The sequence below is a fragment of the Anomaloglossus baeobatrachus genome, chromosome 1, assembly GCF_048569485.1.
Source record: "Anomaloglossus baeobatrachus isolate aAnoBae1 chromosome 1, aAnoBae1.hap1, whole genome shotgun sequence".
Taxonomy (NCBI): Eukaryota; Metazoa; Chordata; class Amphibia; order Anura; family Aromobatidae; genus Anomaloglossus; species Anomaloglossus baeobatrachus.
Genome location: NC_134353.1, coordinates 24,304,369 through 24,322,961, shown reverse-complemented (window position 1 = coordinate 24,322,961; position 18,593 = coordinate 24,304,369). Strand labels below are relative to the sequence as shown.

The window sequence follows — 18,593 nt, the reverse complement described above, 5'->3', positions numbered from 1 at the left end:
GCAGGTTAATATGACATCAGAATGTGGAGCAGGTGGATATGACATCAGAATGAGGAGCAGGTGGAGATGACATCAGAATGTGGAGCAGGTTAATATGACATCAGAATGTGGAGCAGGTGGAGATGACATCAGAATGAGGAGCAGGTGGAGATGACATCAGAATGTGGAGCAGGTGGAGATTACATCAGAATGAGGAGCAGGTGGAGATCACATCAGAATGAGGAGCAGATGGAGATGACATCAGAATGAGGAGCAGGTGGAGATGACATCAGAATGAGGAGCAGGTGGAGATGACATCAGAATGAGGAGCAGGTGGAGATGACATCAGAATGAGGACCAGGTGGAGATGACATCAGAATGAGAAGCAGGTAGAGATCACATCAGAATGAGGAGCAGGTGGAGATGACATCAGAATGAGGAGCATGTGGAGATGACATTAGAATGAGGACCAGGTGGAGATGACATCAGAATGTGGAGCAGGTGGAGATGACATCAGAATGAGAAGCAGGTGGAGATGACATCAGAATGTGGAGCAGGTGGAGATGACATCAGAATGTGGAGCAGGTGGAGATGACATCAGAATGTGGAGTAGGTGGAGATGACATCAGAATGAGGAGCAGGTGGAGATGACATCAGAATGTGGAGCAGGTGGAGATTACATCAGAATGAGGAGCAGGTGGAGATCACATCAGAATAAGGAGCAGGTGGAGATCACATCAGAATGAGGAGCAGATGGAGATGACATCAGAATGAGGAGCAGGTGGAGATGACATCAGAATGAGGAGCAGGTGGAGATGACATCAGAATGAGGAGCAGGTGGAGATGACATCAGAATGAGGACCAGGTGGAGATGACATCAGAATGAGAAGCAGGTAGAGATCACATCAGAATGAGGAGCAGGTGGAGATGACATCAGAATGAGGAGCAGGTGGAGATGACATTAGAATGAGGACCAGGTGGAGATGACATCAGAATGAGGAGCAGGTGGAGATGACATCAGAATGAGGAGCAGGTGGAGATGACATCAGAATGTGGAGCAGGTGGAGATGACATCAGAATGAGAAGCAGGTGGAGATGACATCAGAATGTGGAGCAGGTGGAGATGACATCAGAATGTGGAGTAGGTGGAGATGACATCAGAATGAGGAGCAGGTGGAGATGACATCAGAATGTGGAGCAGGTGGAGATGACATCAGAATGTGGAGCAGGTGGAGATGACATCAGAATGAGGAGCAGGTGGAGATGACATCAGAATGAGAAGCAGGTGGAGATGACATCAGAATGTGGAGCAGGTGGAGATGACATCAGAATGTGGAGTAGGTGGAGATGACATCAGAATGAGGAGCAGGTGGAGATGACATCAGAATGTGGAGCAGGTGGAGATGACATCAGAATGTGGAGCAGGTGGAGATGACATCAGAATGAGGAGCAGGTGGAGATGACATCAGAATGTGGAGCAGGTGAAGAGGACATCAGAATGTGGAGCAGGTGGAGATTACATCAGAATGAGGAGCAGGTGGAGATGACATCAGAATGTGGAGCAGGTGAAGAGGACATCAGAATGTGGAGCAGGTGGAGATGACATCAGAATGAGAAGCAGGTGGAGATGACATCAGAATGTGGAGCAGGTGGAGATGACATCAGAATGTGGAGCAGGTGGAGATGACATCAGAATGAGGAGCAGGTGGAGATGACATCAGAATGTGGAGCAGGTGAAGAGGACATCAGAATGTGGAGCAGGTGGAGATTACATCAGAATGAGGAGCAGGTGGAGATGACATCAGAATGTGGAGCAGGTGGAGATGACATCAGAATGTGGAGCAGGTGAAGAGGACATCAGAATGTGGAGCAGGTGGAGATTACATCAGAATGAGGAGCAGGTGGAGATGACATCAGAATGTGGAGCAGGTGGAGATGACATCAGAATGAGGAGCAAATGGAGATGACATCAGAATGAGGAGCATGCGGAGATGACATTGGATTGAGAAGCAGGTGGAGATGACATCAGAATGAGGAACAGATGGAGATGACATCAGAATGAGGAGCAGGTGGAGATGACATCAGAATGAGGAGCAGGTGGAGATGACATCAGAATGAGGAGCAGATGACCTCAGAATGATGGGGCTGTACGGAGGGAGCTGGTGACATCATATTAAATAGGCAGGATCATCTTCAGGGGGTTGGTGATATCATTATGAAGAGGTTAGTTTATCTTGGAAGGATGCTGACATAAGCATGAGAGGGGTAGGGCTATCTGCAGAGGGCCGGTGACATTAGTATAATCAGATGAAGTCACTAAAGAGGAGTGGTGACATCAGAGTAAAGAGGGCAGAGCCATCTGGAATTTGGACAGAGCTGATGACATCATAGTATGGGGAGCAGGGTTATCTACATACAACTGATGACATCACAGTATAGGGGAGGGTTATCTACGAGAGCTGGTGACATCACAGTATGGGGCAGGGTTATCTACGAGGATTGGTGAAAGGATTTGAGGAATGTGTAATATCTGGACACAGTGATAAGACCTGGTGCACTCAGAGTGACACTGTTTCATAGATTGAAAATTTTTGTGAAGCTTTTTTGTAGACCTTTTCTTTCAGTAATATTATTACACTCTGATCCTCCATAGTGATCACATCTTACTTTGCTTTATCATCTTTACAGGATGAAAACAGTCAGAGGCAGCTCCAAGAATTTGCTGACAGTAGGTATAGATCAGCCTCAGGGTTTATCACCATTTTGTTATTGGTGGTTTTACATCCATCCATCCTCATATCTCTGTGAATTGCTGATTATTCTATGGAAAGCCACCTTCTGTGGGGCTCATAAAGAAATGTGAAGGACTAACCATGGTTGTAGATGGCATATGGATAATGATACTGACCTAAGAGAAGATACTTCTGTTAATGGCATGTTGTGTGGTGGTCTGGGCTTTTTCCGTAAGTGATTTTCATGTTCTCATACGTTTCCGCAGTATCACAGAAGCTTCTGGATGAATTAATGATACTGGAAGCTGAGTACGAGACTGAGCTGAGAAGCGAGGAGCAGGACAAGGAGCAGGACAAGGAGCAGGATGAGGAGCATACAACTCAGGTCAATATCTGAAGAAGCAAAAATACAGCTCAAGAGAAAAAAGGGAAAAAATGATCAAAGAAACTGGTATTGAGATCAGGATCCAACCTTTGGAACTGGTTGTTAAAAATATGCCCATCTGCTGGAATCCCCAGTGATCAGCTGTGATCGGCGGTGGAACCTGGTAGCGAATGTTTAGTTTCCCTGCAGCGACACCACAGGAGAAATGAAGTATTACACTCTGCACATTCATATCAATGGGTGGCCGGTGAAACATGGGACAGTTCAGGTCCTCCAGAGCCAGAGGATGCTCTTTTTATCCACCTTTTAGCCAAGGGATAAAAGTCTCGAAAAGAGAAGCTCCTTATAAATTAATCTTCTAGGTTATGGAATAGAAATTGTGGAAAAATATTATATCTATGGGTCAACTCTACTCTTTTCTACTGTGGTTTTTGAGATGTTCAACCTATTGTTCGAAGTGGCATAAATACTTCCAAAAAATTCTAGAAAATTCATCAGGTTCTCTTCGCATTTTAGGTCCAGGAAGGAAACGAAAGTCTGAATTGGACGGAGGCCGATCAGTGTGCTCCTCCAATACTGTGTGAGGAGACGGTAGACGTCCAGCCTGTCGGCACCGGTGACCACATAGTGACAGAAGGGAACACAGATTCTTCTTCTGAGGATCGGAGACTAATTGAAGGTAAAGGATGGTGAAATGTGGAACGATGTCCATCATATGTACTGACTTGTGTTTAACTGATGGATTCCTGGTACGACAGGCCCCTGGGAAGAATTAGTGATGGATTTTTTTTATCTTTCCCACCTAAGAGAAATGTGTTTAGGACATGGCCCATTCCATTAAGCTCCATCCACCCCAAAATAGGACTCTGAAAAGTCTCAAGGGAATGCGCAGCCATCGCTCCCTTCATTGTCAACTGATAAGTGACTTGTTGGGAACACCAGGCTCGGCCATTAAGGAGTCTTTCAATATTCTAAAAAAAAATCCTGTCGTAAAGCGTTTCCTCACCAAAGATTATCATGGCCAAATGTTCTATAAAAGGCTGGGATCCTGCTGCCTAGATGTCAACTGATCCACGTATGGAGCATACAGTAAAAGTGCCAGACATAGGTAGACTTTAATAATGTATTTTTTGTGATAAATATCTATGTGTAAGGGAATCCACTATCCAGGGAAGGCTAGAAGCTCCTAAAATGGCTTCCATGGATAGACTTTACACTAGCTATTCCATCTAGTAGATTCAGGGGATTCCTGGACTTCATCTTTAAACCCCTTTGAAGAGATCTGGAGACCCTGGATTATACAAACAAACACAAAGAGGCTGCTGGCCGGTCCAGTGGTCTGGCAGAAAACAGTCAGAAAAGCCGGGGCAGAACCAGAACCAAAGACAATGGTTTAATCAAAATACAGGCGAAGGATAGGTATAAATGTACTGCGTGATAGCTGGGAATTAGATGTTAACCAGATTAAGTGTAACCTATAACTGGCAACTGGAAAAAGGGGATGAAATAATGAGCAGCTTTGAAATATATCAATGAAGGGGCTGCTGGCCGGTCTAGTGGCAGAAAATAATCAGAAAAGTCGGGGCAGAACCACAATGAGAGGTTGTTGTGTAATCAAAAGACAGGTCACGAATAGCTATAAACGGTCTGAGTGATAGTTGGGGATCAAATGTGAACCAGATCAAGTGCGACCTATAACTGGCAACTGGAAGAAAAGAGCTAGGGGATGGATGGCACCATAAGTCACACAATGCTAGAAAGAACAGCTCCGGACTCGAACCAGAATGAAAGTGGTAACTTTTTTTTTTTTTGTCTTGCTAGATTTGAAGAGAAATATCCAAAAATTGTCGGAAGAAAAAGAAAAAATCTCATCTGATTTGCAAAAGCTAAGGATACAGGCAGCCAGGCAAAGTGAGGAGGTAATGACAGAGCTTATAAATCACATCCATGGACATGGATAAAATTAGAAAGGTTTTTTCACATTTTTATGTTCTCTGAATTCGCATCTTATAGAAAATCTGATGTTTCACCAAATGCTAAAATTAAAGTAAAATTAAAGGCTGAAATCAATGGAAAAAAGCAGGATAAAAAATCAGGAGTCTGAAAAAATAAGTCAGAACGCACGGACATCTCACAGTTTTGGACGTATTCAACTTTTTATGTTTCATTTAATATTTTTTACGGTTTTTTTTAGCTTGAAAATGAAAGGCGGGAAAAAGAAGCCATATGTGCGAAACTGGAGAAAAGCCAAAATAAGTTTCTAAAGCTGAACAGAGGTAAGCATCACCATCCTGGTCCTCATCCTGTAGTAATGTGTCCATCCTGGTCCTCATCCTGTAGTAATGTGCCCATCCTGGTCCTCATCCTGTAGTAATGTGCCCATCCTGGTCCTCATCCTGTAGTAATGTGCCCATCCTGGTCCTCATCCTGTAGTAATGTGCCCATCCTGGTCCTCATCCTGTAGTAATGTGCCCATCCTGGTCCTCATCCTGTAGTAATGTGCCCATCCTGGTCCTCATCCTGTAGTAATGTGCCCATATTCGTCCTCATCCTGTAGTAATGCGCCCATCCTGGTCCTCATCCTGTAGTAATGTGCCATTCCTGGTCCTCATCCTGAAGTAATGTGTCTATTCTGGTCCTCATCCTATAGTACTGTGCCCATCCTGGTTCTCATCCTGTAGTAATGCCACATCCTGGTCCTCATCTAGTAGTAATGCCCCCATCCTTGTCCCCATCTTGTAGTAATGTCCCCATCCTAGTCCTCATCTTGTAGTAATGTCCACATTCTGGTCTTAATCTTGTAGTAATGCCGACCATCGGGGTCCTCATCTTGTAGTAATGGGCTCATATTGGTCCTCATCTTGTATTAATGCCCCATCCTGGTTCTTACTTTGTAGTAATGTCCACATCCTGGTTTCCTTGTAGTAATGCCCCCATCCTGGTCCTCATCATGTAGTAATGTCTTTAACCTGGTCCCCTTGTAGTAATGTGCCCTATCTTGGTCCCTTTGTAATAATTAGCCTATACCCCATCCTATAGTAATGTCCCTTATTGTGCCATTTTTCACATACAGGTAAAATCTTCCCTCCGTTCACTCGGCGTCCTGTTTTGCACATGAGGCCTGAATGCTCAGTAGACCCATTGACAATTGCGGCCAGTTCCCAGCCAATCAGAGGCCCGCAGCTGATGTCAATGTCGGCGTGGTGGCAGATGACATCACTGCCATCACCGTCAAGCTGGTATCAGCTGATGGCCTTTGATTTACCAACGGCTGGCACTGAGGTTTAAAGAGCTTGTAACTGAGCGGCAATTAGTGATGGGAGGACCCGGACTGTAAAAGTCCAGATTCGCACGGTTTCAAATGTACCCGAGTGCCGGGCCCGGAATTTTCAAGGAATTCCGGGTGTTGATCTGGATCTGGCAACTTGGGAAATAAAAAAAAAATAAGGGAAAAATAAAGAATATAAGAATGAAGTAGCCATGTTATACTTACCGAGGCTCCGTCGCGGCTGTAACTGCGCACGCAGCCACTCATTCACTTCCGGGGCCGCTCATAATCCTTCTGATGCTTATCCTCCTGACGCTTCCAATCACAGGCGTTGTCTGTGGGTCTATCGTACAGTAAAAATAAATAAATTATTTGGCGTTGGTTCCCCCATATTATGATATCCAGCACAGATAAAGCCCCCGGCTACAGGCTGCAGCCCTCAGCCGTGTGCTTATCTTGGCTGTGTATCCAAATATTAGGAGCCGCATGCGGCTTTTTAATTTATTTTTTAATTATTAATTAAAAAACAATGTGCGGTCACCCCCCTCTTACCAATTTTGATAACCAGCCAAAGTAAAACCAGACAGCTAGGGGCTGGTATTCTAAGGTTGGGGAGACCTGTGGTTATTGGGCTCCACCCAGCCTAAAAATAGCAGCCTGCAGCCGCCAAGAATTGTCGCATTCATTAGATGTGACAATCCCAGCACTTTACCGACTCTTCCAGATTGTCCTGGTGCGGTGGCAATTGGGGTAATAAGGGGTTATTTGCAGCTCACAGTTGCCACATACACTAGATCAATCTGTAAGTGAAAGTAAATAAATACAAACATCTAAAAATTACTTTATTTGAAATAAAATACGAAAAAAAAACCACCCTCTTTCATCACTTAATTAACCCCCAAAACACCCCTGCAGGTCCGACGTAATCCACACAAGGTCCCACAACGATCCCATCTCTGCTACATCATTGTTCCTTCATATGCTGTGATAAAGTCAGGGTTCTTTAAAGTCACTGTTTGTCTTTTGTTCAGTGTCGCTCGCGGTCACCCGGGAATACGCCGACGCTCTGGAGCAGCTGGAACTGGAGCAAAACTTAAGAGAAGAGGCAGAATCGTACGCCAGCAAGGTAGAGTTATAGATACACGGTGTCCCCAGGATGGGCAGGAGCTCCGAGGTATAGGGGGATCTCCAAGGCTTACACCAGAGTGCCCAAATCTGCCCTACGCCCTTCAGTGTGGTCAGGCAGGTCGGGATTTACATGCCCAGTCTATAGGTCACTTTTAGAAATTCACTGAAAAACCAAAGTACGAGGTTAAAGATCAGATTTCTGACACATCAGGAAATGTGAGATTCCTGGAAAGATCTGGAGGAGACTTGTGTTGTGTAAAATAAGATGCTAATGAACGGGAGAAAAAGATGAAAAACAGGTTACTGTAATAATAGGAAAGATGAGATTCATGGAGGTGGCTTCTAGGGCAGGAGGGAGTGGTCCCAAATCAGAAGGGGGTCTCCAACAATATTACAGAAAAAGTCAGTGTACAGGGGTCACAACCAGAGACTGAAGACACCGGAAACAGCTGGAGGAACCTACGAACTGCAACATCACTGTCTGGAAAATTATCAGCATGGTGTCTGAGGGCCGAGGATGTGAGGACAAGATGCAGGTAAAGAAAGCAACCAAGGAACCATTATATAGACAAATATACTGTACATAACAAATATAATACTGCCCCTATGTACAAGAATATAACTACTATAATACTGCCCTGTATGTACAAGAATATAACTGCTATAATACTGCCCTCTATGTACAAGAATATAACTACTATAATACTGCCTCCTATGTACAAGAATATAACTACTATAATACTGCATCTATGTACAAGAATATAACTACTATAATACTGCATCTATGTACAAGAATATAACTACTATAATACTGCCCCTATGTACAAGAATATAACTACTATAATACTGCCCTGTATGTACAAGAATATAACTACTATAATACTGCCCCTATGTACAAGAATATAATTACTATAATACTGCTCCTATGTACAAGAATATAACTACTATAATACTGCCCCTATGTACAAGAATCTAACTACTATAATACTGCCCCCTATGTACAAGAATCTAACTACTATAATACTGCCCCTATGTACAAGAATCTAACTACTATAATACTGCCCCCTATGTACAAGAATCTAACTACTATAATACTGCTCCTATGTACAAGAATATAACTACTATAATACTGCCCCCTATGTACAATAATATAGCTACTATAATAATGCCCCTATGTACAAGAATATAACTACTATAATACTGCCTCTATGTACAAGAATATAACTACTATAATACTGCCCCTATGTACAAGAATATAACTACTATAATACTGCCCCCTATGTACAAGAATATAACTACTATAATACTGCTCCTATGTACAAGAATATAACTACTATAATACTGCCCCTATGTAGAAGAATATAACTACTATAATACTGCCCCTATGTAGAAGAATATAACTACTATAATACTGCTCCTATGTACAAGAATATAACTACTATAATACTGTCCCCTATGTACAAGAATATAACTACTATAATACTGCCCCTATGTAGAAGAATATAACTACTATAATACTGCCCCTATGTAGAAGAATATAACTACTATAATACTGCCCCTATGTAGAAGAATATAACTACTATAATACTGCCCCTATGTAGAAGAATATAACTACTATAATACTGCCTCCTATGTACAAGAATATAACTACTATAATACTGCCCCCTATGTACAAGAATATAACTACTATAATACTGCCTCCTATGTACAAGAATATAACTACTATAATACTGCCCCTATGTAGAAGAATATAACTACTATAATACTGCCCCTATGTACAAGAATATAACTACTATATAACTGCCCCTATGTACAAGAATATACAGTAACTGCTATAATACTGCCCCTATGTACAGGAATATAACTACTATAATACTGCTCCTATGTACAAGAATATAACTACTATAATACTGCCCCTATGTACAAGAATATAACTACTATATAACTGCCCCTATGTACAAGAATATACAGTAACTGCTATAATACTGCCCCTATGTATAATTTGCCCTATTAATGTATTTCCTGACAGACACTTTAGCGCGGTGACTGCAGACACAGAGATGTGATTTTGCGGTGTCTTTGATGCATTATAAATATTTTCATCCTCAGGTTCTAAAAGAGAAGAAGGCCATTTCCCGGCAGAGCGTGATCCTGCTGCAGAATGTGCAACCCAATGAGATGTTGATGAAAGCGCTGGACGACGTACGATCATTGACCACGGCTCTGGAGGACACCAAGCAGGAACTGCAGATGAAGGTGTGTAAAATTCCAGAAAACTAAAATGTCCCTACATGAACGACTTAACCCTCCATGTACACAACAAGAGAACGCCCAACCAAACCTGGGCAGACCCAACAATCCCGAATAGACCCAACAATCCCAAGGTGACCCAGCCATCGCGTGTATGGTCACGTGGCTGGAGTGGAGTATAGGAGTTTGATCTCTTTATGACCTTCCTTGTTTTCCACAGATAGGGAACTTAGAGTCGGAGTTATCAGAAAGACCAACACCAGAGGAATTTCTCGGCGTGAAGGAAAACTTGAATGTCGTAAAGATGGAAAAAAGTCAGATAGAAGAAGAGCTGAAGAAGACAAAGGAGAAGTGCACAGTCCTGGAAGAAAAAGGTATGGATACGAGAGGTCTTCTAATATGACCTAATATGAGACACATCTGTACATAATCCAGAGATGTGTCTCCAGCTTCTTGAGGAAAATTCACAACTATCTCCATGGCCTTCAAGGAGGTCTTTAGGTCTTGTTATGGACCTCAACTTCTCAAATCAGCAATGTGTTTACTTGTAGTTAAATCCTTGGAAGAAGAACTGCAGAAAAAGGAGGAGTCGGCCATCTCACTGGGTGACGGATCTGTGGTGGCAGCACCGGTCCCACCGCCGGCAGCCCCTCCCCCACCACCACCACCGCCACCACCGCCACCTCCCTGCCCTCTGATCAAGACTCCTGAAGAGTGAGGCTCTATCATGTTGGGTTCTGGGATTGTCAGAGCCATGTGGGCTCATTAACGTTGTGGAGCCTCAAAATGGCTTCACCTTTGGTTTATGTATCACCTGTCTCCATATTGTCTAAGTGTTTTGGAATCTTTAGTATTTCCTTATTAATGTCACATTTTAGCCCAAGTCAGTGGCATTAAGGCGACTTTACATTCATCTCTTGACGGAGACCTTCAGTATAATGTAGCAAAGTTACCGTTCCGTGTCCGTCTAAAAAGATGGACGCCACCAGATCCACGGGCAAAAACTGTCCAAAATTTCTCCATCTGCCCCATCACACTGAAACTCTCCAACTACGATGGTTCCGAGACCAGATTTTCTGGTCTTTAGATTAAAATCTCACCGTGCAGGATAAGGAACTTGTCCACCAAGCCTCAAGGTGACTTATTGTTAATGCTGAATCTTTTCTCGTACAGCCCCTTGGCCTTTATTAAACAGAGGCGAGGACAGCGCGAGGCGGAGCGGTCACCGGGGACTGGTAAGCAATGACTGATTTGGAAAATTTACGGCAGAGGTCAATATGTGAAGCTTGGTTGGCCGTGTGATAATACATCCAGTGCCGCTCTGGTTAATGTGGTACAAGGCAGAAGATATATGCGGTGTTTGATGTCAGAAGGTGCACTATATGGCTGAAAGTATGTGCACCCCTCCACATCCACCTCTTGAGATTTTTGTCCTCCATCTACATCCATAGAAATTGATATAGAGTCACCCCCCAATGATATAATGACTCTCGCTCTTCTGAGAATGATTTCTACAAGATTTTGGAGGCATCTGTGGGAAATTTTGCCCGTTCATCCAGAAGAGCATTATTTGTGAGGTGACACGGATATTGGGGAGAGGCCGGGCTCACAGTCTCCATTATAGGTTTTCCTGGTCATGTTCTTCCACCAAACTCCCCTTCCATTTCTGTATGGATCTTATCTCTGGGCACATGGGGAGCAGAGAAGGGTCTTCCACAAACTGCTCCCACAAAGCTACGAGGCTACAATTGTCCATAATGTCTTATGCTGAAGCATTAAAATTTCCCATCAATGGAGCTAAGAGGCCGAGTCAGCCCCCGGATAAGAGCCCGGAGCATCATCCTCCTGCACCATCTGCACAATGCAGTCAGGGGGTAATAACGTTCTCCATTCACCAAACCCAGACTCCTCCATCAGACGCAGATAGATCAGTGTGATTCATCACTTCACAGAACACGTCTGCTCCAGTGGTGGCTTTACAACGCTCCATCTGACGCTAGGCACTGTGCTTGGTGATGTACGGCTCAGCATTGTGCTTGGTGATGTACGGCTCGGCATTGTGCTTGGTGATGTATGGCTCGGCATTGTGCTTGGTGATGTACGGCTCGGCATTGTGCTTGGTGATGTATGGCTCGGCATTGTGCTTGGTGATGTACGGCTCGGCATTGTGCTCGGTGATGTACGGCTCGGCATTGTGCTTGGTGATGTATGGCTTGGCATTGTGCTTGGTGATGTATGGCTCGGCATTGTGCTTGGTGATGTATGGCTCAGCATTGTGCTTGGTGATGTATGGCTCGGCATTGTGCTTGGTGATGTATGGCTCGGCATTGTGCTTGGTGATGTACGGCTCAGCATTGTGCTTGGTGATGTATGGCTCGGCATTGTGCTTGGTGATGTACGGCTCGGCATTGTGCTTGGTAATGTACGGCTCAGCATTGTGCTTGGTGATGTATGGCTCGGCATTGTGCTTGGTGATGTATGGCTCGGCATTGTGCTTGGTGATGTATGGCTCGGCATTGTGCTTGGTGATGTATGGCTCAGCATTGTGCTTGGTGATGTACGCCTCAGCATTGTGCTTGGTGATGTATGGCTCGGCATTGTGCTTGGTGATGTATGGCTCGGCATTGTGCTTGGTGATGTACGGCTCGGCATTGTGCTTGGTGATGTATGGCTCAGCATTGTGCTTGGTGATGTATGGCTCAGCATTGTGCTTGGTGATGTATGGCTCGGCATTGTGCTTGGTGATGTATGGCTCGGCATTGTGCTTGGTGATGTATGGCTCAGCATTGTGCTTGGTGATGTATGGCTCAGCATTGTGCTTGGTGATGTATGGCTCGGCATTGTGCTTGGTGATGTATGGCTCGGCATTGTGCTTGGTGATATATGGCTCGGCATTGTGCTTGGTGATGTACGGCTCGGCATTGTGCTTGGTGATGTATGGCTCGGCATTGTGCTTGGTGATGTACGGCTCGGCATTGTGCTTGGTGATGTATGGCTCGGCATTGTGCTTGGTGATGTACGGCTCAGCATTGTGCTTGGTGATGTATGGCTCGGCATTGTGCTTGGTGATGTACGGCTCGGCATTGTGCTTGGTGATGTACGGCTCGGCATTGTGCTTGGTGATGTACGGCTCGGCATTGTGCTTGGTGATGTATGGCTCAGCATTGTGCTTGGTGATGTACGGCTCGGCATTGTGCTTGGTGATGTACGGCTCGGCACTGTGCTTGGTGATGTACGGCTCGGCATTGTGCTTGGTGATGTACGGCTCGGCATTGTGCTTGGTGATGTACAGCTCGGCATTGTGCTTGGTGATGTACAGCTCAGCATTGTGCTTGGTGATGTACGGCTCGGCATTGTGCTTGGTGATGTATGGCTCGGCATTGTGCTTGGTGATGTACGGCTCGGCATTGTGCTTGGTGATGTACGGCTCGGCATTGTGCTTGGTGATGTACGGCTCGGCATTGTGCTTGGTGATGTACGGCTCGGCATTGTGCTTGGTGATGTACGGCTCGGCATTGTGCTTGCTGATGTACGGCTCGGCATTGTGCTTGGTGATGTATGGCTCGGCATTGTGCTTGGTGATGTATGGCTCGGCATTGTGCTCGGTGATGTACGGCTCGGCATTGTGCTTGGTGATATATGGCTCGGCATTGTGCTTGGTGATGTACGGCTCGGCATTGTGCTTGGTGATGTACGGCTCGGCATTGTGCTTGGTGATGTACGGCTCGGCATTGTGCTCGGTGATGTACGGCTGCAGTTGCTGCAGCTGCTAGGCCATGAAGCAGTGTTTGTGCTGATATTACTAGATTAGGTCTGGACTCTGTAGTTATGGGGTCACCAGAGCGGTGGGGACTTTTCTGCCCTCTGCTCCTCGGCACTCGATCCCCACACTGTAACATTACAGGGTCTCCACTTCATGGCTGAGTTGCTGTGGTTCCTTCCACTTCTCAGTAATATCATTCACAGGTGATGGGGGAAGATTCAAGATGGTAGTGCCCCCTCATCAGTAGTTACAAGTACTGAGCACCCGAGCATGGTAGTGCCCGCTCATCACTAGTTACCAGTACAGAGCACCCGAGCATGGTAGTGCCCCCTCATCAGTAGTTACAAGTACTGAGCACCCGAGCATGGTAGTGCCCCCTCATCAGTAGTTACAAGTACTGAGCACCCGAGCATGGTAGTGCCCCCTCATCAGTAGTTACAAGTACCGAGCACCTGAGCATGGTAGTGCCCCCTCATCAGTAGTTACAAGTATTGAGCACCCGAGCATGGTAGTGCCCCCTCATCAGTAGTTACAAGTACCGAGCACCTGAGCATGGTAGTGCCCCCTCATCAGTAGTTACAAGTATTGAGCACCCGAGCATGGTAGTGCCCGCTCATCACTAGTTACCAGTACAGAGCACCCGAGCATGATAGTGCCCCCCTCATCAGTAGTTACAAGTACAGAGCACCCGAGCATGGTAGTGCCCGCTCATCACTAGTTACGAGTACTGAGCACCCGAGCATGCTAGTGCCCCCCTCATCAGTAGTTACAAGTACTGAGCACCCGAGCATGGTAGTGCCCCCCTTATCAGTAGTTACAAGTACAGAGCACCCGAGCATGGTAGTGCCCCCCTCATCAGTAGTTACAAGTACAGAGCACCCGAGCATGGTAGTGCCCCCCTCATCAGTAGTTACAAGTACTGAGCACCCGAGCATGGTAGTGCCCCCCTCATCAGTAGTTACAAGTACAAAGCACCCGAGCATGGTAGTGCCCGCTCATCACTAGTTACGAGTACTGAGCACCCGAGCATGGTAGTGCCCACTCATCACTAGTTACCAGTACTGAGCACCCGAGCATGGTAGTGCCCGCTCATCACTAGTTACCAGTACTGAGCACCCGAGCATGGTAGTGCCCGCTCATCACTAGTTACCAGTACTGAGCACCCGAGCATGGTAGTGCCCGCTCATCACTAGTTACGAGTACTGAGCACCCGAGCATGGTAGTGCCCCCCTCATCAGTAGTTACAAGTACTGAGCACCCGAGCATGGTAGTGCCCGCTCATCACTAGTTACAAGTACTGAGCACCCAAGCATGGTAGTGCCCGCTCATCACTAGTTACCAGTACTGAGCACCCGAGCATGGTAGTGCCCGCTCATCACTAGTTACGAGTACTGAGCACCTGAGCATGGTAGTGCCCGCTCATCACTAGTTACGAGTACTGAGCACCCGAGCATGGTAGTTCCCCCCTCATCAGTAGTTACAAGTACAGAGCACCCGAGCATGGTAGTGCCCGCTCATCACTAGTTACGAGTACTGAGCACCCGAGCATGGTAGTGCCCGCTCATCACTAGTTACAAGTACAGAGCACCTAAGCATGGTAGTGCCCGCTCATCACCAGTTGTGAGTACCGAGCACCTTAGCATGGTAGTGCCCGCTCATCACTAGTTGTGAGTACCGAGCACCCGAGCATGGTAGTGCTCACATATTACTACTTAGAAGCTCTTGTTGCAGCTCTTCTTTCTGCTCTTGTTGCTGCTCTTATTGCAGCTCTTGTTGCGGCTCTTGATGCTGCTCTTGTTGTGGCTCTAGTTGTGGCTCTTGATGCTGCTCTTGTTGCTGCTCTTATTGCAGCTCTTGTTGCGGCTCTTGATGCTGCTCTTGTTGTGGCTCTAGTTGTGGCTCTTGATGCTGCTCTTGTTGCTGCTCTTGTTGTGGCTCTTGTTGCGGCTTTTGATGCTGCTATTGATGCTGCTCTTGATGCTGCTCTTGTTGCGGCTCTTGTTGCATCTCCTAATGTGGCTCTTGATGCTGCTCTTGTTGCTGGCCTTGTTGCGGCTCTTGATGCTGCTCTTTTTGCGGCTTCAGTTGCGGCTCTTGTTGTGGCTCTTGTTGCTGTTCTTGTTGCTGCTTTTGTTGCTGCTCTTGTTGTGGCTTTTGTTGCGACTCTTGATGCTACTTTTGATGCTGCCCTTGTTGCAGTTCTTGTTGCTCTTGATGCTGCTCTTGTTGTGGCTCTTTTTGCAGCTCTAGTTGCAGCTCTTCTTGATGCTCTTGTTGTGGCTCTTGTTGAGACTCTTGTTGCGGCTCTTTTGTTGCTACTCTTGTTGCTACTCTTGTTGCTACTTTTGTTGGTGCTATTGTTGCGGCTCTTAATGCTGCTCATGTTGTTGCTTTTGTTGTGGCTCTTGTTGCAGCTCTTGTTGATGCTTTTGTTGTGGCTCCTGTTGCGGCTCTTGTTGTGGCTCTTGTTGAGGCTCTTGTTGAGGCTCTTGTTGAGGCTCTTGTTGATGCTCTTGTTGCGGCTCTTGTTGCGGCTCTTGTTGCATCTCTTGTTGTGGCTGTTGGTGAGGCTCTTATTGCAGCTCTTCTTTCTCCTCTTGTTGTGGCTGTTGTTGAGGCTCTTGTTGCGTCTTTTCTTGCGGCTCTTGTAGAGGCTCTTGTGGCTCTTGTTGAGGCTCTTGTTGAGGCTCTTGTTGCGGCTCTTGTTTCTCCTTTTGTAGTTGTTGTTGAGGCTCCTGTTGCAGCTCTTGATGCTGCTCTTGTTGCGGCTCTGGTTGCGGCTCTGGTTGCGGCTCTGGTTGCGGCTCTTGTTACGGCTCTTGTTACGGCTCTTGTTGAGGCTCTTGTTGAGGCTCTTGTTGCGGCTCTTGTTTCTCTTCTTGTGGCTGTTGTTGAGGCTCTTGTTGCTGCTCTTGTTGCTGCTCTTGTTGCGGCTCTGGTTGCGGGTCTGGTTGCGGCTCTGGTTGCGGCTCTGGTTGCGGCTCTTGTTACGGCTCTTGTTACGGCTCTTGTTGCGGCTCTTGTTGAGGCTCTTGTTGCGGCTCTTGTTTCTCTTCTTGTGGCTGTTGTTGAGGCTCTTGTTGCTGCTCTTGTTGCTGCTCTTTTTTCGGCTCTTGTGGTGGCTCTTGTTGCAGCTCTTGTTGCAGCTCTTTTTGCGGCTGTTGTGGCTCTTGTTGTGGCTCTTGTTGCAAGTCTTGTTGCGGTTCTTGTTGCGGTTCTTGTTGAGGCTCTTGTTGAGGCTCTTGTTGAGGCTCTTGTTGAGGCTCTTGTTGAGGCTCTTGTTACGACTCTTGTTGTGGCTGTTGTTGCTGCTCTTATTGCGGCTCTTGTTGTGGCTCTTGTTTCTCCTTTTGTTGTGGCTGTTGATGAGGCTCTTGTTGCGGCTCTTGTTTCTCCTCTTGTGGCTCTTGTTGAGGCTCTTGTTGATGCTCTTGTTATGACTTTTGTTGTGGCTGTTGTTGCTGCTCTTATTGCGGCTCTTGTTTCTCCTTTTGTTGTGGCTGTTGATGAGGCTCTTGTTGCGGCTCTTGTTTCTCCATTTGTTGTGGCTGTTGATGAGGCTCTTGTTGCGGCTCTTGTTTCTCCTCTTGTGGCTCTTGTTGAGGCTCTTGTTTCTTCTCCTGTTGAGGGTCTTGTTGCGGCTCTTGTTGTGACTCTTGTTGCGCTCTTGTTTCTACTTTTGTTGTAGCTGTTGTTGAGGCTCTTGTTGCGGCTCTTGTTTCTCCTCTTGTTGAGGATCTTGTTGCGGCTCTTGTTGCAGCTCTTGTTGAGGCTCTTGTTGAGGCTCTTGTTGAGGCTCTTGTTGAGGCTCTTCTTGCGGCTCTTGTAGTTGTTGTTGAGGCTCCTGTTGCAGCTCTGTTGCGGCTCTGGTTGCGGCTCTGGTTGCGGCTCTGGTTACGGCTCTGGTTACGGCTCTGGTTACGGCTCTTGTTGAGGCTCTTGTTAGTGCTCTTGTTGCTGCTCTTGTTGCTGCTTTTTTTGCGGCTCTTGGTGTGGCTCTTGTTGCGAGTCTTGTTGTGGCTGTTGATGAGGCTCTTGTTGCGGCTCTTGTTTCTCCTCTTGTGGCTCTTGTTGAGGCTCTTGTTTCTTCTCCTGTTGAGGGTCTTGTTGCGGCTCTTGTTGTGACTCTTGTTGAGGATCTTGTTGCGGCTCTTGTTGCAGCTCTTGTTGAGGCTCTTGTTGAGGCTCTTCTTGTGGCTCTTCTTGCGGCTCTTGTAGTTGTTGTTGAGGCTCCTGTTGCAGCTCTGTTGCGGCTCTTTTTGCGGCTCTGGTTGCGGCTCTGGTTACAGCTCTGGTTACGGCTCTGGTTACGGCTCTTGTTGAGGCTCTTGTTGCTGCTCTTGTTGCTGCTCTTGTTGCTGCTTTTTTTGCGGCTCTTGTTGAGGCTCTTGTTGAGGCTCTTGTTGCGGCTCTTGTTTCTCCTTTTGTTGTGGCTGTTGATGAGGCTCTTGTTGCGGCTCTTGTTTCTCCTCTTGTGGCTCTTGTTGAGGCTCTTGTTTCTTCTCCTGTTGAGGGTCTTGTTGCGGCTCTTGTTGTGACTCTTGTTGTGACTCTTGTTGCGGTCTTGTTTCTACTTTTGTTGTAGCTGTTGTTGAGGCTCTTGTTGCGGCTCTTGTTTCTCCTCTTGTTGAGGATCTTGTTGCGGCTCTTGTTTCTTCTCCTGTTGAGGGTCTTGTTGCGGCTCTTGTTGTGACTCTTGTTGCGCTCTTGTTTCTACTTTTGTTGTAGCTGTTGTTGAGGCTCTTGTTGCGGCTCTTGTTTCTCCTCTTGTTGAGGATCTTGTTGCGGCTCTTGTTGAGGCTCTTGTTGGCTTATGTTGCTGTTCTTGCTCTGATTCTTGTTATGTTATTCTCCATCCAGCTTATCTGAGCTTGTTGTTTTGACAGGTGACCCTGATGTCAGAGCGGACGCAGTGAGAGAAATGATAGAAAGGATTAAGAGCGGAGTGGTTCTGCGGCCGGCTCGGAATAACAGAAAGGTTCATCTTCTCATGTTCTCATATTCACAACTTATCAGTTTGTTTACTCTTTTTTTTCTTTTTTTTCCATCTTGTGATTTTCTTTTTGCTTTTCTTTCTTTCTTATCTTA

General features: G+C 46.2%; 1 protein-coding gene across 1 annotated transcript in view; it reads left to right on the top strand.

Moving 5' to 3' along the window:
• LOC142304072 (shootin-1-like) overlaps positions 1-18,593 on the top strand; it is a 44,010-nt gene that overhangs the window by 10,540 nt on the left and 14,877 nt on the right. Inside the window, exons 3-13 of the mRNA XM_075346086.1 lie at positions 2,668-2,707; positions 2,978-3,096; positions 3,613-3,775; positions 4,918-5,015; positions 5,291-5,372; positions 7,396-7,490; positions 9,602-9,748; positions 9,963-10,116; positions 10,294-10,456; positions 10,916-10,977; positions 18,392-18,483. Of these exons, the coding sequence (XP_075202201.1) occupies positions 2,668-2,707; positions 2,978-3,096; positions 3,613-3,775; positions 4,918-5,015; positions 5,291-5,372; positions 7,396-7,490; positions 9,602-9,748; positions 9,963-10,116; positions 10,294-10,456; positions 10,916-10,977; positions 18,392-18,483 (1,215 nt within the window). The remainder of the gene's footprint in view (positions 1-2,667; positions 2,708-2,977; positions 3,097-3,612; positions 3,776-4,917; positions 5,016-5,290; positions 5,373-7,395; positions 7,491-9,601; positions 9,749-9,962; positions 10,117-10,293; positions 10,457-10,915; positions 10,978-18,391; positions 18,484-18,593) is intronic.